Genomic DNA, 24,231 nt, shown 5'->3' with positions numbered 1-24,231 from the left:
GCGATCACATGCTATTATGTTAGCAAATTGTCATGAATGGCTTTGAGTCATGAACAGCTAATGCTGTTATTGATAAACCACTATCCCATGGTAACTGGCAACCTTGTACCATGTGATCAGCTGTACCCAATCACAGCATGTCAACAGTAAGCATGCTGTCAGTAATGGCTAAAGCTATTACTTAGAACCATGATCAGCACTATTGTAAGCAATAACGGGGTTTAAAGAAAAAATCTGATTCCCCCCCAGAGTATTACAATGTCACTATCAATAAAATGAATACCAATAGATAAGTGAACTTCTGTGCCTATTATACAGTATAAATAAACAAACGAATAGATGCTGCCACTGACATCAGTTGTGTTCCCACAATATCAACTAAATAAATGAATTAAAGCTGCTAATGGACATCAATCAGTACTAACAAACAATGCAGGTGAATAAACTGTGTTCATAATCATAATGTGAATAAATGACCAAGAACATAGACCATAAATATAAATTAATGAATAATGTGATTAAAGATTCTAAAGTGCTTTCAATAAATGAGTTCATAAGTTTCCAAATATCACATGATCCAACACCATGACTGCGATTCCCTGGTGAACGTGAATTTTCTTGCAAATAACTGCCACTCCATGCTCACTGAACTCTCACCTCCAACGCATGTAAAAACTGCGTGTTAATAATGACATTCACAGTATATTCACCTGTATTGTTTTAGTACTTATTGATATCCATTAGCAGCGCTACATCACCTTTGATTAATTTACTAATAAAATGAATACATTTTAAATATTTTTTTACATACTCTCACCCTGATCACCGCCGCACTAGTCATGATGAAATTGTACTGCACTGGTGACAGTATTTAAACAAAAAAAAAAAAAACTAAAAAGTTTCAGTACCAGAAGTGATAACCCCGAGCTACACTCTGGGATCCCTGGATCACTTACCTTGTCCCGTTGCATCCCCAGCCATGTCCTCCGGCCAATGTTGGCATCCGTCTTCCGGGTTTCGTTCCCTGCGATCATCGCGATCTACGGGATGGAATCTATGGGATGGAATCGGGGGGGCGGCTTCGTAACCAGCGGGAGATTAAAAAATGTTAAAATTTTACATACACATGATACACTAAAGTCTGATAGTATAACATTACTGTATGAAACCATTTCACATACGTTATGTCCCTAGTGCTTTGTCCTGTGCCCTGCCTATATTTTTACCATTCTTTCTGCCTGGAAACTAAGAAACGTCCATGGCATCCAAAAAGCGTCCCTTTAGGTCAAAAGCGGGTTTAGACCAGCTAGAGAACAGCGATAGTAAATTAGAACCACTTGTAGAATTGAGTGATAATGATTCGTGGGGAAATTCGTCATCAGACACTGAAAACGATTCTGCGACTTTGCTCAGTGATGTGCGAACTTGGCGCTATATTTCAAATTTCAGTGTTTGGTTATTTTGGTTTGATTACATTATTAAATAAAATGTATTATTCTATTATTTTTTATGATTTATTATATTATAATTTATGATTTCGTGTTTTAAATTTTCTCATACCCAGGATGTTTACTAGACTCTTGTTCGGACAGATTTCAGTGAGTTATTCCTAAAATTATTCAATAAAAAAAGTACATATTTCCATTGAAAACAATGTATTGCTTTGAGGACAGAAATACTGACATAATCATACAGCTAGGGAGGTTAATGCACCCGAACAAAAGCAATTTAATGGGGAGTACAAAAAAATATTTTTTTATCTTCTTAAAGTAGTTGTAAAGGCTCAAGGTTGTTTTACCCTCCTGCATTCTATGCATAACGGTAAAAAACCTTTTTGTGCAAATATTGCTCAGCTTGCTTCAGAGTTCAAAAGCAAGTTGAGCACAATGTACGTTTGTAGAGCGCATTTTTTTTTACTTTTTTTTTCTATTAAAGCAGTAGTATGGACCATACAGCTGTTTTATTACTGGGGCCTTAACGTACAAATTGTTTCTGTAGAGAGACATTGCTGAATGTTAGCCAAACTGAAAAAGGACACTTCCAGCAACTTCAACCATGTGTTGTTGCAGATCAGTACATTCTACTTTTCAACGTAGCTTTATATAAATGTATGCTCTAATATTTTTTTCAGATGCAGAAAGAGCTACTTGACACTGAACTTGACTTGTACAAAAAACTTCAGGCAGGTGAAGACGTTGCTGAGTTAAGGAGAAAATATACAGAGTTGCAGCTTGAGGTAGGTGTACCGTTTATCCACTTTGAGGGGTATTTTAACCGTGAGATCATATTGCTATATGTTGTACTGTATATGGGAAGACCATACTTCAGCCCTAATTACTAAAAATAAATTGGGTTAAAACAAACTGAAATGCATTATTCTCTTTAGCCATTGGGTGGCACTACAGTTGTGCAGATTATTTCTATTTTGCAATAGTTATACTTTTGCTTTCCTGCTTCAAATCTGAACTACTCTTAAAATACTGTAAGCAATATAAATGCTTTGGAATATTACTGTAGCAATTAGCTGTCAAAACCTGACAGTTAAATGTGCAATAAAAAAATTATGCTAGTGTACCAATTAACCTTTTGGCCAAGAATGTATTCTATAGACCAGGGGTCAGCAACCCATTGATCATTCTCTACCAGTAGATTGTGGCCAGGTGACTGGTAGATTGTGTCCTCTGCTTGTCGACCTGCCCTCTGCAAAACCTCAAACACAGTGCAGCCCTTATATGAAGCAGTGGGGCTATTTTTTTTACTTGGAGGTAAGCCAGCCATGGAGAGAGCAGGTAGCCACATCATCCGATGCAGCTTCTGTAGTTCCGCCTGCAGTTCCCATCGGAGTGATGTCAACTGCACTCTGCCTCCCTCCCTGCTTAGTAGGACCAGAGCAGCACCAGCAGCTGCAAGTGACATTGAGCTGCAATTTGTGCTGAAGTCCACAAACAGTAGTGAACTGGTGTCGTCAATAAAGTAAGCCACTATTTGTGGGCACTTAGGACAGTAAGGACTCATTTACATTTGCAGTTTGGTGGGGCAGTAAAACCCAATAGTTGAGTTGTCGTGTTTTTTTTTTTTTTTTTTGTTTTACCACCCATGCAACCACATCCCCTGTAGCTGCAATGGCCATGGGTGTACACACGTTGTGGCTGCAGCAGGAATTGTACACCCTGTGATGTTTGGTGGGTGCAGCACCTGCCAAGCATGACCCATTCAACTGAATAGGGCCGCTGTGTAAATGCCTTGCAACCTTGTGCAGTACAGCAACCAAGGGGTTAAAGCAGGCAGTGAGGAGGTGTCGGAGTGCCTCCTCCCCACCTGTTTTAACTCCCTGGACCCTGCACTACCATGCTGCAACTGCATGCATTGAACGTGGATGTGGAGTGCTTGCGGAGTGCCCCCATTCACTTGAATGGGTCATGATCGGCGTGCAGTAGCGTCTGCCTAAAGCAGCAGGGGCTGTAATTCTTGCTGCGTCATGTATACACCTTCGACTGCTGTCTCTGCAAGGGGCAGGGACTGGGAGAGGTAAAACCACAGTTTAGCTGCATGGTTTTACCTCCCCCCAACCTCACCTGTGAACGAACCCTAAGGGTGCCGCCGCTGAGTGCAACTAAGGGCTCATTCACAAGTGCAACAGGCATTGTTGCTCCTCTCTGAAAAGCTGTCAAGCATTTTTTGACAGGTGGTTAGGAAGCAAAATGTATTATTGTTGTGCAATGCATGTGATTGTGGTGCTAATATAGGATTAAATCAAGCAGTGAGCAGGTGAGGTTGGGCAACATTTTGCCTTGTGATCTTTGACTCCTCCCATGTGGTTCAATTAGATCTCCACCTCTCTAATGTTGCATACCCCTGCTATAGACCCACTGTATTCCTTTTTTGGTAGGCAGTGATGTCATAGCTTTGCTAATCACAGGGTTAAAATACACAGATATACAAAAAAAAACACATATGGGTTATCCCTATCCACCTTAGAATATATGGATATGGAGAATATATCCTTAGGCATATGGATAAAGTTGTAAAGCTTTTTTTCTTTCTCCTTCATTGAGGGAAACCAAGACTTGAATTGTCGAGTTGTACTGCCACCTACTGGAGGATTTGACACTGGCAAACAAAAGCTGTAGGCTAGTCCAGGCTAAATCCTTATCAGTTCATTCAGGACAAGTGTAATCTAATATTTTCTACCATTTTACTTTAGTTTTTATAACTTATTTTTATCAATGCTGTACCTGTGGTGTTGCAGGGCTGGCCTGGAAATTCCCTAATTTTCAGCTTTTTCAGCACAAAAGGGGTTAAAGCTAAGTGACTGAACATTGACATTATGCTTTGGGTGGAGAGTAGCATGCTCTCTGCCCTGTTTCCCACCTGCTTCTTATATAGCCACTTGGAATTCATCTTCAGTGACTCACCTCTGGCTACCCAACTCTTCACAGGCTTTGAGGGATCTGGATTTTGAGCACCTAACACCTTGCCTTGTACCCTGGGAATATGTGCATCACTGCCATGTGTTTACAACATGTCTGTGTACCTAGACATCCTAGACATACATAAGATGGTTTTGTTGCAATGAGTGAAGCCAATTTACAATCCTCTACAGGTTCTTTGGACATTTGTTTGCTTCCTTCTGAAGGTACTGAAGTCTCCAGTCTGGAATCAAGTTATAACAAAATCCATCTCTTTCATCACTCTGCTGGGTGATAGTCCCCTGCATTGTCATCTGGGATCTGTACTACAGTCATGGAAGACTTTGTTGGCTTAGTCACCGAGTTCTTCACTGGTGCTGACTGCAGAGGCTGTAAGCATGCTACTGTGCCTTCCCCTGCAGAGATAATTTCTAATCTGCCTTAGAAACAGTCAGGCCAAAGGTCGTAGTGACCATCTCTAACTGCGATCCTGGATTTCTGCAAGCTTTCCTAAAAATATATTTTTTTTTAGGAATCACAATTTTCTGCTATTACACCAGACTTGCAACAGCCTGTTTTTCAGCTTGTATTGATGTGGTAGGTTCTCTTCTGCACCTAGAGGTTCAGCTTACTGTCTACAGTTCTGGTTCTTTCACAGCTGCCATATCTGCAAAGACCTTGCCATTATACCTGTTGTTCAAGTTTTTCATTTATGGGGATTGAAAGCATCCTGAGGGTTCCGGGACCTCCTATGAGTGTTTACTGACTCTGTTCCCATATGGAATTTTTTTTTTTTTGTTTAACTTAATAGTCTATATCCATTGTGGATCTCCAATTGACCCACTTTAACAGGTAAACCACCAGGCCAGTAGAGGGCATTCTTACGTTCAGCAGTCTGACCATGTAGGCAGTACGTCCTTTAGCTCCCATTCACAAAATACAGGTGCAAATTGACCATGCTAGGACAGATCTGCTTCGGTGCCTAGCGTGGTTTGGAGGAAACGGCAAAGGTAACTGGTAGTTTACCTGCCTCTCCACTGTTGCAAAGCTGTTGTGTGTCGAAAGGTCTTTTATCCTTTGTCTTTTCAGACTACCTTAGCCCTTCTTTCTGCTGGTGTGGATCAAGTTTCTGATGAGGCCAAATTGCCTCTGTGGATTCGGTATTTCCTGGCCTTATGAATCTGTCTTTTCAGTTCTGTGGCTGGTGAGGGAACCTTCTTCATCTGTGAATGTTCTTTCCCTGGACTATGGTCTGGAGATCCAGAGCAGGCAGTTCCTTCTATATCTCAGAACCCTTCCCAGGTCTGAACTACACCCACTGCTGGGCAACCGTGAAGTACTGGCTTGCCTTTATCATTCAGGAGGAACAGGAGTTTTTGTTGTCACATGACAGATAGTTGAGAGGTTGACTTGGACAAAACTTTATTCTAGTCCTTTATTCTGTCTGCTGTTTCCTTGAAGTGTGATCTTTGGGAGGCCAGTCTGCCCTAGTTGGGTACCTCTCAGACATGGCAGAGAGGTCCAAGCATGAAGGTGCATTCCAGATCCTGCGCTGCAGATGGAGGATGTTAAAGGGGGGGGGGGGTAGTGTTACCTCAGTCATCTGTATGCTAAACAAGCTAGTGTATCAATGTAGCAAACCTCTGACAACTGCAGCAAATACTTCAAATTTTAAAAATCATTATTTGCAGTTATTTTTAGCCTACTCCTAAAAATCTGAACAATCTTATAGTTACTTTGAATTCAAGGAAGGAAATGTGTGGGATTCTTCACAAAGACACATATTCACTATGCTTTTTTTGGCACTGCTGTGTTACAGAATTCACTTTGCCTGCCTTTTGAACTCCTGAGGTGCTAAAAGGAAGAGTTTCTGGAGGCAGAGTCAGTACAGTATCACAGTTTGCTGGCAGCAAGGTACCATAGAATATGTCGTCCTTAGAAATGAAAAGTAAACCGCTAAGGAGAAGCTGCAAAGCATACAGGGAGTCCATGAAGTTGTGAAAAAGAGATGGGTAGTTGATAGGCAGCAATCAAAATGCTAAAGGAGATTTTTCAAGTAAGCTTATATTTGATTACTAGTCAGAACTATTGTTTGTATTGCTTGTACAATGGTGGATGTTTGCAAATTAAGTTGCATGCTGTGACCACATAGAACTCCTTTTAGTGACAGTAGGTTTTGTTTACCTGGGTCTTGGCTTTCCCTCCTTGGTAATGTCACAGACTTTACAAGAAGGTTTTTCTGGTGATACTTTTTCTGCAGGCAAATGTTCTTTACTGCCCTGATCAGACTTCTGATGGGGTGAGACAGAAACTCTGATGCATCCTTGGGCCTGAGAAGTCGGAAGCAATTCTAGTCCTGTACCCCTGCAATGTTCTGGGATAGACAGGTTTTTTCAGGAAAGTTCCTCCTTAGGGCTTGACCCAGGGTTGCCTTGCTCATCTTTACAGATAATGGGGAGTTGATCTGGTTCTCAACTCTGCCAGATCTGTGTTCTTCCTTTCCACTTTGATGAGATATACCTTATTTTATCTGCCTATTCCTTGTATAGGCAGTTTCCTTGTACCTTATGCTACCTGTTGCTGTCTCGGTGGGATTTAATTCTTTTTCTCTAAAGTGGGTTCAGGGACCATTCCTTGGAGACACTTCACAGATGTGTAGGTCTACTCTACACAGATGTGTAGGCCTTTATGCACTCTGAGACTATGGGTTGATGTTCTGTTTCAAAATCCGTTTTATGTGTTGATTTTCCTCCTTAGCCTAGTATGTCCAGACAATATGATCACCTGCTGACTTGGCACCATTCACAGGTTCAGCACTATTAAAGCATAATAGGTTTGACATGCATCATTATGCTTTAATAGTGCTATTGATACCCCGGCTGCAGAGTTATAATCTAAACAAAAATCTTATAACAATGACCATTCACAAGAAACTTAACTCTTCAAAAAGCTACAAAAGACTGAATCCACTGCTGATTTTTTGATGTCCACGATTGCTAAACAAATTTTTTTCAAAACTATATTTTCAATAAAAATTAACTTACGTTGCATCACATCATCATCTGCAAAATTCCAATCCTCTCAATTATATATGTCCTGCAATTTCAGAATATATATGGGTTTGGGGCTTGTTTGTTTTTTTTTTTTGGGGGGGGGGTTTTGGTTTTTTTTTTTGTTACAGCCCGTAATATGCATGTAACATTTATCAAGAATTGGTTCGGCCTTCTGGGGTTTCATATTTTGGGGGAACTTCTCCTTTATGGTCTTGTTGACCATTCATGGTTGTCACCAGAACCAAGGTGTCTTCCAGTGTGGATACCTGTTGGGGGACAACAGCCTGAGGGTATTTTTTTTTTTTTTTTTACTTTGGAGAGTTTTTCCTCTCGCTTCCTGCTCTCTCCAGAATAGAAGTGAAGAGAAATCTTTCCAATGTGGCATACTAGACCAAAAAGAAAGCAAAAGGAGTTCTCATCCCTCCTTCATTATCCAAAACTGAATAGAAGTGCTTTGGCTATGTAGGCAAAGTTTTCAGTAAATGTTTTTTCCATTTTTGTTAGCTTAATAAACCTCTAATACGTGTTCTTTTTTGAAGAAAGTGTATACAACAATGTGTACTCTTTCAAGGATACTTTTGAGTGTATTCATTTATTTTTGTTCCTGAACTGAAATGCCTACATTTGCAAATTGTGTAAAGTGCAGAAATGCAGCGCAAACATGTATCCTTACAGTTGGAGTTTTTATATCCTGTTCTTTGTAGGCTGCCAAACGGGGTATCCTGTCTTCTGGGCGTGGAAGAGGGGCACATATGCGGGGAAGAGGAATGTCACGTGGAAGAGGGAGAGGTCGAGGCATTCCAGTTCATGCTGTGTTAGATCATCGTCCAAGAGCTTTAGAGATATTTGGGTTTACTGAAGGTGACAGGGAAGATCTCCTTCCTCACTTTGCAGTAAGTTGATTTAAGTCTTCTGTTGAAATTGCATACATGTCATAATGTCCATATTTCTTATTTATATCATTGCAGTATATAGGTAATGTAGAACAATGTTTTGGATTCATAAACTTTTTTCAGTCATTTGAGTTTTCTCCCTTGGCTACTGCATTATTTCAATTTCCACATACAGTACTTGCAGTATTTCGGAATAAAGGCTTCTATTAAAGCAGAAACGCAAGCTAAACCGATATTTTCTAAACACAAAAGCCATGTGTATTCTTTCCTGAATCTTGGTATTCCTTGGGGTTTTTTTTCCATATCTGTGCATTAATACAGCATGAAACAGCTCCTATACTTTTTCAGTCAGATCATCTTTATTAAACTTTTCTTTTTTCTTTTCCATTTTCACAAGAAAACATACAAAAACATACACTTCACACTAACCAAACTTATCTTAATATTTAAATATTTCATAGTCTACAATATATATGCCTATATATTTACCAACAGACTCCATTGCCCTCTTAAAACCCTATGCTTTCAAGCGTCTTGAACTAAATTATGTACAACAAATACATTTTAAGTGATTTTCCTATTTAACACGTTCCCGCCCGGCCTAAAGTGGATTGACGGCCGGGCGGTCTTTTCTGCCCTGTGACTGAGCGTCATATGACGTCCTGTGCATCGAGCTGCGCATGCATGCCCCCGGCCATTACTGAGAGGCTGTGTCCCTCGGACATAGCGCTTCCCCACTGAAATTGGCTTTTTACAACGTGATTGGTTGTGACCTATCACAGCCGATCATAAATATACTCACACAGCGGTCACTCACTGTTCCTATCTTCTCCTCCTCACACACTGATCTTGTGTGAGGAGGAGAGCCTAAGAATAGTGAGTTTTTACAGATAAACCCTTTCACTACTGTGCACCACACTGCCACTAATAAAAAGAGTCCCTATCAGTGCCACCAGTGGATCTGTTAGTGGAGCCCATCAGTGCATCTGGCAGTGGAGCCCATCAGCACACAGCCCATCAGTGGATCTTTTGGTGCATGCCCATCAGTGTACCTGTCAGTGCATGCCCATCAGTGTACCTGTCAGTGCATGCCCATCAGTGTACCTTTCACCACAGCCATCCGTGCAGCCTAATCGGTGTACTTGTCACAGAGTTGACATAACTGCCGCCCATCAGCAGTGTACCCATCACAGCCACCCATCAGCAGTTTACCCCTCATACAGCCACAATCACCAGAGCCGAAATGTCCCAAAAATTTTACTAGTGCTCAAAATCCTCAGCATGTCAGATGAGAGCAGCAGGGAGCGCTCACCATCTGATTCGGAATATGATCTAGTAGAAAGTAGTGGGTCATTGACCGTATCGGAGGAGGAAGCGGTCCCCCCTAAAAGGATACGGCACTCTGAAGAGCAGGCAACCACAAGCAGCGCCATACACCTCAGTGGTCAATCAGCAGACACCAATGGCGCTAGACCCCAGGATGAAAGGCCCAGTACCAGCTTATCGTCCTGATGCCCTGGCAAACCCTTTATGGCTGCCTTTCCGCTCAGGATCAGCTTCAATTCCCCCTTTCACCACACAGTCAGGTGTGCAGACCAATACTAAAAAATTTTCTGAAATTGATTTTTTTAATTTGTTTTTCCCTGCCGATTTAATTCAGTACACTGTGGACCAGACAAACCTATATATATATTGCTCGGCAATATATTGATAACAATCCCAGTACATCCTATGCCTGTCCTTTTCTATGGAGACATCTCACAGTGGAAGAGTTAAATTTGCATTTGGGCGTTACATTTAACGTGGGGCTTACAAAAAAAAAAAAAAACATGAATTGCATGCCTACTGGTCCACCAACCCCATCGATCAGATGCCCGTCTATTCTGCTGTAATGTCCAGGTCACGCTATGATCTGATCATGCGATTCCTGCATTTCTAAGAACTCACAGTGCCCTCTCCGAGATCATCCTAACTATGACAAACTATACAAAATCTGCCCCTAATAAATTCTTTTGCTAAGAGATTTGTTGAACTTTGTCCCTGAGCAACAAATTTGTGTGGATTAATCCTTTTGTCCACTTCACTGGCTGGCTGGGAATCAAGCAATACTTTCCCAGTAAAAGGGCCAGGTATGGATTGAAGCTGAACAAGCTGTGTGAAAGAGCTACAGGGTATGTGCATGCCTTCCACGTGTACGAAGGCAAACTCTCCCATCTCCAACCCCCTGAGTGCCCAACCTATATCAGCGCAAGTGGCAAAATTGTTTGGGACCTGGCATTCCCACTGTTCCAAAAAGGTTATCATATCTACCTAGATAACTATTATACCAGTCTGCCCCTTTTCCGGCATCTGTACCATGAGAAAAAGGGCTTCCCACATAGTTTAGTAACCACGAGCCTACAAAGGGGGAATTCGCAAGTCTGAAAAACGAGGAAGTGTTGGCCATGAAGTGGAGGGATAAGAGAGATTTTTACATACTGTCCACTATCCACAAGGACACCTGAATGTATCCACGAATATAATGGGATCATGGGGGGGTGGATTTAAATTAGCAGATGTTACAGCCCTATTTGTCATCAGGAAAGTCCCTCTTCCGGTATAAAAAAGTTGCAATTTATTTTTTCCATTTGGCCATGTGCAATGCGTTTTTATAGAAGAAATTATCACTGCCCTGATCTACCAGCAAGGATCTCCCCTAGAACACATGTGCTCTGATTGTGTGAGCAGACTTCACGAGCAACATTTTCCAGAAAACATTCCACCCACAGAATCAGGAAGAAGACGCCAAAATAAATCTTGGGTATGTGGCAGAAGAGGAGTTAGGAGAGACACCAGTATTCATTTTCCCCAATGTCCCTCCCAACGGGCCTATGTATCGGAGACTGCTTCTGATGTTATCAGACATCACTAAAATATTAGTTCCCCTTATTTTTAACAGCCTGCCATTTCCCAGTTTCTAAAATCCGTGCTGATCATTTGCCTGCTGCCTTGACTGACCATGCCTATGCCTTCCACGTTAACTGGCCCTGGCCTGTTTACCGGCGATGCCTTTGCCTGCCGTCTGGATTGTTTCTAAACCACGTTTCTGCCTTCTACCTGCACTGACCTCAACCATGTTTTTTGCATGTCGCTTGAACTGATCATTTGCCCTGCTACTGTAGTAGTGGGATGCAAAATAACACGGGTCTCGCATATGTGAGGGGCTTCAGAGTAGAGAAAACCAATTTTTGGTTTTCACCGGGTTTTGTAGTTCCTGAATCAGGGTCTGTTAGTCCGGAGGCTTTGAAGAGGTAGGACGAAGCCTCTACCCCTGTGGCCACGTCTTACCTGACCGAGGACCTAAGCCTGATGTTCCCTTCTGCAGCCTGGACCATTACTGTGCTGACCATATCGCTGCCTGTAATGACCCAGGACTTTCTGTGGACTTTTTCTGCCTGCTGCTAGGACTATTTATTTGGCTATTGCTGACCACGTCTCTGCCTGCTTCCTGGACCACTGTTCTCCTCTGCAGACAACTTCTCTACTATAACCACAGGTAATCTTCTGTTTACCCTTTGTTTTAGCTAGGCTGTGAAAAAGTCTCATGCATGTATCGCCATACTCGGGAAGAGTAGCAGAATGTGTTTTGAGGTGTAATTCTTGCTATGTCCATGCTGTGTTTTTAAAAATATATTATAAATTGACAACTTGGGTAAGAAAAATAAATAAAATTTAATTTTCTTTATACATCTTTCAAAAACTTGTGAAAAAAAAAGACACGTTCAAAATACTTTTTATACCTCAAAAAATACACATTGGGGTGTTTGCTTTCCAAAATGAGGTCATTTTGTGGGTGTTTCCACTATCCTGGTGCTCCAGGGCCTTCAAGAATGCGATAGGTAGTCAGGAAATTAGATGTGTAATTTATACCCCTAGAACGCCTGAAGGTGCTACTTGGATCTTGAGCCTCTGTGTGTGGTCAGGCTATGTAAAAGTCTCACACATGTGGTATCGCCATACTCAGGACAAGTAGCAGAATGTATTTTGGGGTGTAATTCTTGGTATGTATATGCTAAATGTTAGAAATATCTTCTAAATTGACAACTTTGTGTAAAATAAAATGTTTTCATTTCCTTTCCACATTTTTCAAAAATTTGTGGAAAAAAATTACTCGTTCAAAAGACTCACTATGCCTCATAGAATATCTGTTGGGGTGTTTGCTTTCCAAAATGGGGACATTTTGTGGGTAATTTCATTGTCCTGGTGCTCCAGGGCCTTCAAAAATGTGATAGGAAGTCAGGAAATTAAAAGTGTAATACAGTGAGGAACAGAAGTATTTGAACACCCTGCGATTTTGCAAGTTCTCCCACTTAGAAATCATGGAGGGGTCTGAAATTCACATTGTAGGTGCATTCCCACTCTGAGAGACAGAATAAAAAAAAAAAACAATTCAGGAAATCACATTTGTATGATTTTTAAAGAATGTATTTGTCTTGCACTGCTGAACATAAGTATTTGAACACCTGAGAAAATCAGTGTTAATATTTGGTACAGAAGCCTTTGTTTGCAATTACAGAGGTCAAACGTTTTCTGTAGTTCTTGACCAGGTTTGCACACACTGCAACAGGGATTTTGGCCCACTCCTCCACACAGATCTCCTCTAGATCTGTCAGGTTTCTGGGCTGTTGCTGAGCAACACAGTTTCCGCTACCTCCAAAGATGTTCTATTGGATTTAGGTCTAGAGACTGGCTAGGCCACTCCAGAACCTTGATATGCTTCTTACGGAGCCACTCCTTGCTTATCCTGGCTGTGTGCTTCGGGTCGTTGTCATGTTGGAAGACCCAGCCACGACCCATCTTCAATACTTTGACTGAGGGAAGGATGTTGTTGCTCAAAATCTCACAATAAATGGCCCCATTCATCCTCTCCTTAATATAGTGCAGTCGTCCTGTCCCCTTCGCAGAAAAGCACCCCCAAAGCATGATGTTACCACCCCCATGCTTCACAGTAGGGATGGTGTTCTTGGGATGCAACTCATCCTTCTTTTTCCTCCAAACACGACGAGTGAAGTTTAGACCAAAAAGTTCTACTTTGGTCTCATCTGACCACATGACTTTCTCCCATGCCTCCTCTGGATCATCCAGATGGTCAGTGGCAAACTTCAGACGGGCCTGGACTTGTGATGACTTGAGCAGGAGAACCTTCCGTGCAATGCATGATTTGAAACCATGACAGCATAGTGTTCTACCGACAGTGACCTTGGAAACTGTGGTCCCAGCTCTCTTCATGTCATTGACCAGCTCCTCCCTTGTAGTTCTGGGCTGATTCCTCACCTTTCTTATCAGTGATACCCCACAAGCTGAGATCTTGCATGGAGCCCCAGTCTGAAGGAGACTGACAGTCATCTTTAGCCTTTTCCATTTTCTAACAATTGCTCCAACAGTTGATCTATTTTCACCAAGCTGCTTGGCAATTGCCCCGTGGCCCTTTCCAGCCTTGTGGAGGTCCACAATTTTGTCTCTGGTGTCTTCTGACAGCTCTTTGGTCTTGCCCATGGTAGTAGTTGGTGTCTGACTGACTGTGGGGTGGACAGGTGTCTTTAAAGAGCTCAGACAGGTGCTACTAAGTTAGATTAATGAGTGTAGTAGAGGTGGACGTTTTAAAGGCACAGTAACAGGTCTTTGAGAGCCAGAATTCTTGCTGTTTCTTAGGTGTTCAAATACTTATGTTCAGCAGTGCAAGACAAATTCTTTAAAAATCATACAATGTGATTTCCTGAATTTTTTTTAAATTCTGTCTCAGAGTGGGAATGTACCTACAATGTGAATTTCAGACCCCTCCGTGATTTCTAAGTGGGAGAACTTGCAAAATCGCAGGGTGTTCAAATACCTCTGTTCCTCACCGTATATGCCTTGAGAACGCCTGATGGTGCTACTTGGATCTTGGGCCTCTGTATGTGTTCAGGCTGTGAAAAAGTCTCATATATGTGGTATTGCCATACTCAGGTGGAGTAGCAGAATGTGTTTTGGGGTGTAATTGCAAGTATGCATATGCCGTTTGTGAGAAATCACATGTTACGGTAATATGAAAATTTTTTGTGTTTAAAAAAAAAAATAATAATTTCTTAATTTTCCCTAGAATTGTTGGAAAAAATGACAACTTAAACAACTTCACTATGCCTTTTAATAAATAACTTGGACTGTCTTCTTTCCAAAAATGGGTCATTTGGGGGTATTTGTACTTTCTTGGCATGTTATGCCCTCAAGAAATGAGATAGAGGGCCCTGCTCGTTAGAGTTTACAGCCTGTTTCCTCTTGTACCAAATTGTATTGTAACTGTAATGTCTACCTTCATTTTGTAAAGCGCTGCGCAAACTGTTGGCGCTATATAAATCCTGTATAATAATAATAGACCGTCAGTACATCAGGTGTGATCAATTTTCAATGATTGATACCATAGCTTGAAAACTTTATAACTTTCACACAGACTAAATAATATACCCTGATTTGGGTTATTTTTACTAAAGAAATGTAGCAGTACAGATTTTGGCCTAAATTTATGAAGAAAATTTACTTATTTCCAAAACCCAGTGGTGATAAGTACCACCAAAATAAAGCTCTATCTCTCTGAACAAAATGATAAAAGGTTTGTTTGGAGTACAGTGTAGCATGGCTGAGTAATTGTCATTCAAAGTGCGAGAGCACTGAAAGCTGAAAATTTGTCTGGGCAGGAAGGAGGTAAAAGTGCTCTGTATTGAAGTGGTTAAATACCCCCCCCCCCCCCCCCAAAAAAAAAAAAAAAACCCTATGTGCTTCGCCCTAACAACCTGTCCCTAACTAACCGTACAGGATTTAACCACTTCCCACCTGGCCTATAGTAAAATGAGCATCTTGTCGATCCGAGAGGGCGTCATATGACTTACTTCCCGGATCGCACCTTGCGCATGCCTGCAGGGCTGTGCTGTGGCAAGATCTGTCACTGGCTGTGTACCTTGGACATTACTGATGACAGATCTGTGTACCGGCCTCATTGCCAGTACCATGTGACCAATCACAGCAGGTCACATGACAGTTGTAAACAATGGATGGCTTCCTTTCATGCCATCCATTGTATACAAGTGTGTCTAGCGGTGAGTGATCACATGCACAGGCTGGGCCAATCGCAGCCATCTGTGTCGTGATTAGACGTGGCTAATCACAACAAAAAAACCTGAATGAATCGATTTCATGCAGTTAAATGCTTGCTTATAGCGAACAAATTCTGGTGTTTTTCGGCCACCGAAATTGCACTGCATCCCTTCTAATAACCTTGTACATTATGTGAAACAGTTGTGACCTCCACCTTCCCCCAGTGGATACACACTCATATTCTTAAAAAGTTCTTTTTAAAAAATGTTTTTTTTATATTAATCATGTCCACCCTTTTCCTCAATTCTTGCTTTGGCAAGAATGGCTTGTATACTGCTCCAGCACCCTCCTAGGATATCCACGTCAGATATCCTAGGAAGCAGTAGCTGATAGACAGTGGCTGGATGAGAGAGGACCTGGCAGCCTGTCCTTTTGTACCGTCTGCAAGAACCTGGAAGATGCAACTGGCTCCGGATGACCTGTGCTTTCCCGGACTCCATATGTGGCAGATTACAGCAGGATAATGCTGGTTTCCCTGGGCACATGTGGAAAACACTAGTGAAAAAGGGGGCAAAAAATGCATTTAGGTGAAGTTCTTTAAGAGAAAAGGACAGCTGTTTGATTTCAGCCTCTAAAAAAAACTACTAGATTTAGTATGAAAGGCAAAAGTAGTTTTAAAGTGTGCCTTCACTCCCAAAAGGGAAGTTCCCTTCCAATCTTTCCCCCTTCTGATACCCAAAACTGTCTTTCTTTTTTTTGTTTTTCCTTCCCTTCTTTTCCTTTTTACCTTTTTTTTTAATGTTTCTTCTTGCCCCAACCACTGCCACCTGTCCCCCTGGGATTTCATGTCACATCTTCCAGAAGGTGGCAGGACAAGGGAGACAGAGCAGCTAGAGGGCAGGCCTGTGTCTCATCATTGGGAATAGGCTTCCTGAGCCTAATAGAGGTGAGCCATCAGCTCCCATCTATGAGGAGGGCCAAGATGGTGGTGCTGGACTTGGGCTATTTCACCTCATTTGAATTTGCTGGACAGGTGCTTTGAAGAGAAACCTTTAATACAGGTCTTATGGGGGGAAAAAAGAGGCGTGAAATCCATCTATGAGTGACCTATTCATGTAATTTTTGGGGTTTTTTTGCTTGACATTTATCAATCAGTGGTTTGTCTCCAGCTCTGTTTTCCAAAGCATATTTCCCTTTGTAGAGAGCAATGCTGTTACTCTGACATCTATCAACATAAAATTACATTTTATTCATGTTTTATGACAGCAATATGGAGAAATTGAAGACTGCCAAATAGATGACTCCTCTCGTCATGCAATAATTACTTTCAAAACCAGAGCAGAAGCAGAGGCAGTAAGTTGAAATGCTTTGTTTACATGTTTGTGATAGCCATAAGTTTGCGCTTTGTAAAAATGCAGATGATTCTGCTTTCAGGCATAAATTCCTATATTCTTTCTAAACCCTCTAATATAGGTGTGGTCCCATCTATCTAACCATCTTGCTGAGATGGATAAATAAGGAGTTGAGGAAGGATTGAAATACTTTCATAAAAACATAGGCAGGTGGTTAGTCATTTGACTGACAATACTAAAAAAAAACAAGGCTGGGTATTCATTTAATAGTTTGACTGTGCAGTAAGCAGTTGTCAGCAGCCCAGCCTGGGAACTGTTATTAGCGCACAAGTCTTCGTGTGTAGAAAAGAGCAGCATCTCAATTTAGGCAGTCAATGAACTGTGCTTGCAGCATTCTCTGTTCATCTGCTACTTAATAACCAGTTGTACTCAGAGAGTAAGCAATTATTAGGCAGTTTCCAAGCATTTAGAAAGCAGTCCACTATTTATTATTTTGCTGTTTTTGAGCATTTTGCAATATTTTTGAATGCTTTCATAACCCTTGCTAACCACGGGCTAAATGCCAGGTTATATAAGATTGGGAACCAATCATTAAACCAATTATACATTCTTAACTTCTTGTAAGATTGGTCTTGCATAAATTACTCTCATATGATTGTAACCCCAGCTGTTCTCTCAAATCTTAGTTTCTTGATCGTACAGAACAACACACAGGCATATGCTTATATGGCTGGTTAATATGTTGGCACCCTCAGATTGTCACTGAAAAACAGAACTGTAAGGACCCTACAATAATCCCTTCCACCTACTGTTTTCCTCAGTTTTTTTTTTCTATTGACTTTACGTGATGCAGGTTTTTATCCTCAACTGATTTTACATATATATATATATATATATATATATATATATATATATATATATATAAAATTTATTTTTCTACATCCACTTGGCTACATACCAGCTCTTGTGGCTACCTATGCAGCTTCTGGTTTGGTACACTAGGCATGCCACTTGGACTGTACCCAGGCCCCACCAAAGTGATCAAAGATATGGAGTTGGCCTGTAAAGTCACTTCAGGCACTGGCTTTTCTATTAGATGCTCCTCCTTGACACAATGTTCAGGGAAGGGAGTTTTCAGTAGAATGCTGTACAAGTCCAGTGCAGTAACAGTCTGCACAGATGTGACCCAGTCCCTGAATATCTCTCTGGGGTATACTGTTCCAAAATTAGGGAAACGGGGTGCTGCTTTTTGCTTTTAAATCTTGCGGCTGTGTTCTTTCTCATGTAGGCTGGTTAGAGGCTTGTTCCCTTTAAATTAACTCTTCCAGGGCAGTTTTACCCTTCCCTTGCGGCACTGCTGTGAATACCCTGAAGGGGGGGGGGGGGGGAAGTATTCCCACAAAAAATCTCCCAGTGGGTCCATGAAGAGGGGTTTTCCATTACTCCAGTTTGAGCATGGAGGAATTTTCTACCTCTATGATGGATTTTATGGGTAAATTCACTGCCATGCTGGAAACCCCTAGCTTCAGGGACCGTAAGAGGCTCCCTTCAGTTTCTCCGCCTTGCTCTCTCTTGGACTCTGTTTTGACTCCTGCCTTGCCATGGTACAGGAGGAGGTTTTATTACCTGAAAAAGAGAAGAGGGAGCCCTTTCTTTTGTTGTAGCAGAATCTCTGCACAAAGAGGCTATTTTGGCTGTTCACTCTCCAAAACTCTGATAGCACTTCGGTAGCTTTATAATGAACCTTCACTCCCAAATGGAGTTTGTTCCCTAGTAAAATTTGTGTGTCAGAGTAGAATTATGTGTTTGTACACATCTATATTGATGTGAAGGATTAGGTTTTGACAACACAAGTTTAAAGAAAATGTCTCTAAATGAACTCTCAACACAGCAAGTAAAAACTTTTGTCCAAAAATAAAAAAGGGCCATTATCTAGTTTGTGTTTTTGATTATTTATGGTGACTGTCATTTTACTCTTCTAGGATCTCCGAGATCTCAGCACTCATTGTATTGAGCATGCTTTCCATTCAAAGATTAAAAATGTGATTTCTTAAATGTCACTTAAAATAAAAAATATATATATGTATGTATATGTGTGTGTATGTATATGTGTGTGTGTGTGTGTATATATAAAAAAAAATTTTTTGCGACAGAGTTGACTTCCGTGATATTATGATGAACCAAACTCATGCTGCATGCTAATGAGTTATGAATGCTTGAAAGATATCATAAATTTATATGTTCAGATTTAAAATTTATACCCGAGGACTTCAATATCGCACAATTCATGTTCAGATGTCATTGAACATGTAATTGTTTCTACACTTCACATTATTCTGTACTTGAGTATTGTACTATAAATCTTGTGTGACTCTGCCAGTTATTTGGGCATGTTGCTAACTCTGATTTATGCTGCTTCATGTTCCTTTAATTTGAGCATACAATTTCCAAAGCAGCCACTTTGTGCAGCTGGCACCAGTCAAGACTCCAGTATTTTAATACTAGATCTTTTCCATTTTCAATTACTAAGGCTGTTCTTCAAAGGCTATTTGTCTTTCCAGCTACTTCACTTTCCTGATAATTTTTTTCCTGTTCCTGTCACAATAAGCATTGCAAATACTTTTTTTTCTAAATATAGAGTTTACTTATTGATGAAATCCATTTTGATTAATTAGGTATTGTCGTCACAGTAACATTCAGACCCTTTGCAAAGATTTTAGCAGCAATTGGTTAAATAACAGAGTAAATTATAAAATACCTTCCATGGTACAGAAACTAGAATCTGTAAAAATTAGGTGTATGTATGCAACAGTTAATTCATTAAATTAGAGCTATAGGCAGTTATAATATCTTCATAGGCAGTCATAATATCTTCAGATTAATCCATATAAATATTCATTGTCATGTTTTATAAAAAAAAAAAAAAGTTGAATATATTTTAAGCATTTTCTTACAATGTAGTTTAAGCCAGTGTTTCAACATCTTCATGTTTTGTACCAGTAATTTTTTTTTCCAACTAGCCCCCATATGTAGACATTGTTCCTATAAACATATAATGTAATATACTGCAGCTCACCGGTTATTAGCCGGTGGCTGCAATAGTTTTCTTATTCAGGACCCACTCACACCAAAATGTGATGCAAGAAAGGTGCGTTCTGTGTGCATTTTCTGCACCACAGGAGAATTTGCTGCCCTTACAAGAGACATGTGGGGGCCAATGAACTGTCAATGTCACCCCAAATGCATCTCGCTTTGCAATTGCGTCCACTGCATGCATTATCACACAGTTTTGTGCAGCGTGTTCTAAAATAGTAGCACTACTTGTTCTGCTTTCCAGTGTGTTTTGTAACCCATTCAAATGAATGGGCTGTCAAAATCACACCTTACCCATGTTCTGGTATGAACCAGCCCTAGGTTTTTGCTTCTTTTTTTTTTTTTTTTTTTTTTTTTTTTTTTTTTTATTCATTTTAATTTTCTACCAGGTGAGTTTGCCAGTAACACACACTCAGTTGTAGGGTAACAATAACAAAATGCTTCCAATGATTTATTCAACAGACCAAAAGGCAGGCAAATACTGTAAGAGAGGTTCATTATTAGGGTTTATATACACTTCAGCACACTGAGAGTATGTTCAACTGTTATCAATACATCAGAATATTTTTCTGTCAAAGCTCTTTTTGATATCTTATGGGCGATTGTGGTTAAAATGTCTGGTAAGGTTTTTCTTCCTTAGTAAGGTCTCCTGTCCCAGCCTATTGACTGGAAAGTTATGAGTATTGGCAAACTCATTAGGTAATACCTTTGCTTTTTTTAAAAGTATGTTCATTGCTTTAGACTGACATTGTACTAATGAGTATTTGCACAGAAAATGAAAAAGTATTACAGGTAAGTAGCATTCATTATAAATGTTGGGAATTAATTTTTTTTACCTGTACAGCATGGACACAGGTTCTTTAATTATTATGACTTGGTTATATACAGCTACCTTCAAGTTACTGGACACTGGCAAAAAAATAATGCTAGAGGAACATCTCTCCAAGCAATTCCTCCTATTCCAAACTAGTTTTTTGCTACTGTCCTTAGGTGATGGACCTTTTTCTCTCTACTGAAAGAAGCTTTCCTTCCTAATATGGAGTGTTCTTTCTCTATTTGCTGCCAAGATGATTCCTTCTGTATCATAGTTAATGCAGCTCCTAAAGCAGCATTCCGATGTGTTGACTTCTTGGCATAGCCTTGGTGACTGTACCTGTTACCAGTTGAATAGAAGACATAGGGGTGGACTGTAATATTGCTGCCATGCACTGGATCCTACTTGCAGGTTCTCCACTTGGCACAAGGCATAGAATTAGCCACAGGGTGCTTTGCAGGTCCTGGGCCATGATCTTTCTGAGGCAGAGATCCATGTTCCTGAAGACCCCTGCCTGGGGCATATTCTCTTGGTAATCCTGCTTGCTAGATTTCCCTTGGTGTGTACATGGTGGAGGCCCTTTAAACATTCGGTCCAGGTGCCCCTTTATTCTCTGGAACCCCTTCAGCGGGTGTGGAAGCCACCAGCCATCCTTCCAGTGGATGCAACAAGAAACAATTAGTGCCAGAGTTAATTTTAAATTTGTGCTTTTTTATTTTTGGTTAATAACGCGCCGGCATGCTTCCCCTCTTCAAGTTTGTCACCTCTTCTTGATGGGTTTACTGTGGCTGTACAACCTGCCTTTTACTCTTTTTGGGTGGCAGTTTGAACTTAGAGCATCTTCTGGCTCTCTACTGTAAACATGTTATAGCAGCTGTTACCGTAGAACTTGGGTTACTGAGGCATTACATGTATGTGGCACAGAGGCATTCCCCCTCCCTCTCTACTGCTGCTTTAATGAAAACAGGTAGTCCCTGATAAGTTCTGTAGGTTTGTTCTTAAGTTGAATTTGTATGCAATTTGGAACAGGTATATTTATGTGTTACCCCAGACAAAAAATATTAAGTTTAGGATATTGTAGAGAAGGGTTAATTGGTCAAATAGTGATGTGGGATTGCTGACAGGTCTGCTGGACAGTAGGTTTCAGCATGCAGTGAGCAGCAAGATGGCCGCCCAGCAGATTCCAGGACCAGCTGCCTCCATTCTTGGGTCATATGTAGGTCGAATGTTTGTAACCTTGGGAACCCTGTACCCATCTAGGAAAAATTATTCACAAGCATAGCAGTTTTGTTTGGGGCATTGTGAATCACTATTTTTTGTGAGCACATACAGTTGTGTTCAAAATAATAGCAGTGTGTTGAAAAAAGTGAATAAAGCTCAAAATCCTTCTAATAGCTTTTATTTCCATAGACACAAATGCATTGGGAACACTACACATTCTATTCCAAATCAAAACATATATTACATTTGTGTTGTTCCTCTAAAAAAAATGGAAGAAAAGTGAATATTAGACTGTTGAAAAAAATAGCAGTGTTTTGTATTCTTCTTTACAAACTCAAACATTCACTATATAAACTGAAAAATGTTTGAAGATTTTGCTTTCCTTTGAATCACTTAATTAATATTTCGTTGCATAAGCAATGTTTCTGAGAACTGCTGTACATCTGTGTTGCATGGAGTCAACCAACTTCTGGCACCTGTAAACAGGTATTCCAGCCCAGGATGATTGGACTACATTCCACAGTTCTCTCTTTCTTGGTTTTGCCTCAAAAACGGCATTTTTTATGTCACCCCACGTTTTCTATTGGATTAAGATCCGGGGATTTGGCTGGCCACTGCATAACGTCAATCTTGTTGGTCTGGAACCAAGATGTTGCACGTTTACTGGTGTGTTTGGGGTCGTTGTTGTCTTGTTGGAACACCCATTTCAAGGGCATTTCCTCTTCAGCATAAGGCAGCATGACCTCTTCAAGTATTCTGATGTATTCAAACTGATCCATGGTCCCTGGTATGCGATAAATAGGCCCAGACCATAGTATGAGAAACATCCTCATATCATGATGCTTACACAACCATGCTTCACTGTCTTCACAGTATACTGTGGCTTGAATTCAGTGTTTGGGGGTCGTCTGACAAACTGTCTCCGGCCACTAGACCCAAAAAGAACAATCTTACTTTCATCAGTCCACAAAATATTGCGCCATTTCTCTTTAGGCCAGTCAATGTGCTCTTTGGCAAATTGTAACCTCTTCAGCATATGTCTTTTTTTCAACAGTGGGACTTTGCGGGGGCTTCTTGCAGATAGCTTGGCTTCACATAGGCGTCTTCTAATTGTAACAGTACTCACAGGTAACTTTAGACCTTTGATCTTCCTGGAGCTGATTGTTGACTGAGTCCTTGCCATTTTGGCTATTCTTCTATCCATTCGAATGGTAGTTTTTCTCTTTATTCCACGTCTTTCAGGTTTTGGTTGCCATTTTAAAGTATTTGCGATCATTTTAGTTGAGCAGCCTATCATTTTTTGCACTTCTTTATATGTTTTCCCCTCCAATCAACGTTTTAATCAAGGTACGCTGTTCTGAACAATGTCTGGAACGACCCACTTTCCTCAGAATTTCAGAGAGAAATGCACTGTAACCAGCATGTACAACATTTGCTGCCTTCCTTCCTTAAATAAGGGCAATAATTGCCACCTGTTTTTCAAAGAATGAATGACCTCACTAATAGAACTCCACACTGCTATTATTTTGAACATGCCCCTTTCAATTAGTGATTCGATTACACAGAATCAGCAGCATGCATGTCATGACTGTTGGGTCTGTTGGATTTCTATTACTCTACTACACCTGCTAGTAAATTATTTGCCATGTAGAAATATAATTTCCGCCAAAAAGTGATTGATCAGGTTAGTGATGTCTGACTGCTATTATTTTGAAGATAGTATTATAACGTGCACATAATATGCTTTTGTAAGAATATACTACAACCGGACTTCAAAATTTGCTTTGAATCTAGTAGCCAGCTAAAAAGGTTAGGAACCTTTTTTTTTTTTCCCCCCGTTTGTCAGTGCCCGAGGCTGTCACAGTCGTGCATACAAAGCCAGGCACAGCTCTCCCTGCGTTAAGAAGTCTTTATGTATCCCCTCATTCCCCCTCCCTCAGGAATGCGATCAGCGTGTGATGCTGAACCCCTGCCTCACAATTCTTTGCTAAATAAGGCTTGGCTTGTCAGTTGTGGGAAGAGACGCCCCGTTGATTTTGAGTAGAGAAAAGAAGCTGTTATGTTTTAGTCAGAGAAGTGAGGACTTTCGGTGTTTTACTATCTAGCAGACCGAGAGCCAAGGAGAATCGCACTGTACCAACAAAACTGAGTGCGAGACCAGAAATCCATTTTTAGCTCATCAGACTTGAAACTGCTTAACCCCAGGCATTTATTTGGCAAGTACTTATTTACCTAAACTTCTTTCTGTTATCTGTTTGCTGTGCTGTTGTGCTCCTGTATATTTATATA

General features: G+C 40.7%; 1 protein-coding gene across 1 annotated transcript in view; it reads left to right on the top strand.

The window, feature by feature from the left end:
- The window catches only part of RBM26 (RNA binding motif protein 26), a 106,693-nt gene that overhangs the window by 69,169 nt on the left and 13,293 nt on the right, over nucleotides 1–24,231 (top strand). The window contains exons 18-20 of the mRNA XM_089680461.1: nucleotides 2,132–2,236; nucleotides 8,167–8,355; nucleotides 16,729–16,815. Of these exons, the coding sequence (XP_089536587.1) occupies nucleotides 2,132–2,236; nucleotides 8,167–8,355; nucleotides 16,729–16,815 (381 nt within the window). The remainder of the gene's footprint in view (nucleotides 1–2,131; nucleotides 2,237–8,166; nucleotides 8,356–16,728; nucleotides 16,816–24,231) is intronic.

Source organism: Staurois parvus, unplaced genomic scaffold, assembly GCF_062004578.1.
Source record: "Staurois parvus isolate SC_StPar_1 unplaced genomic scaffold, SC_StPar_1.0 ptg000243l, whole genome shotgun sequence".
NCBI lineage: Eukaryota > Metazoa > Chordata > Amphibia > Anura > Ranidae > Staurois > Staurois parvus.
Note: the sequence above shows the minus strand (reverse complement) of the source record. Positions and strands in the feature narration are given on the sequence as shown.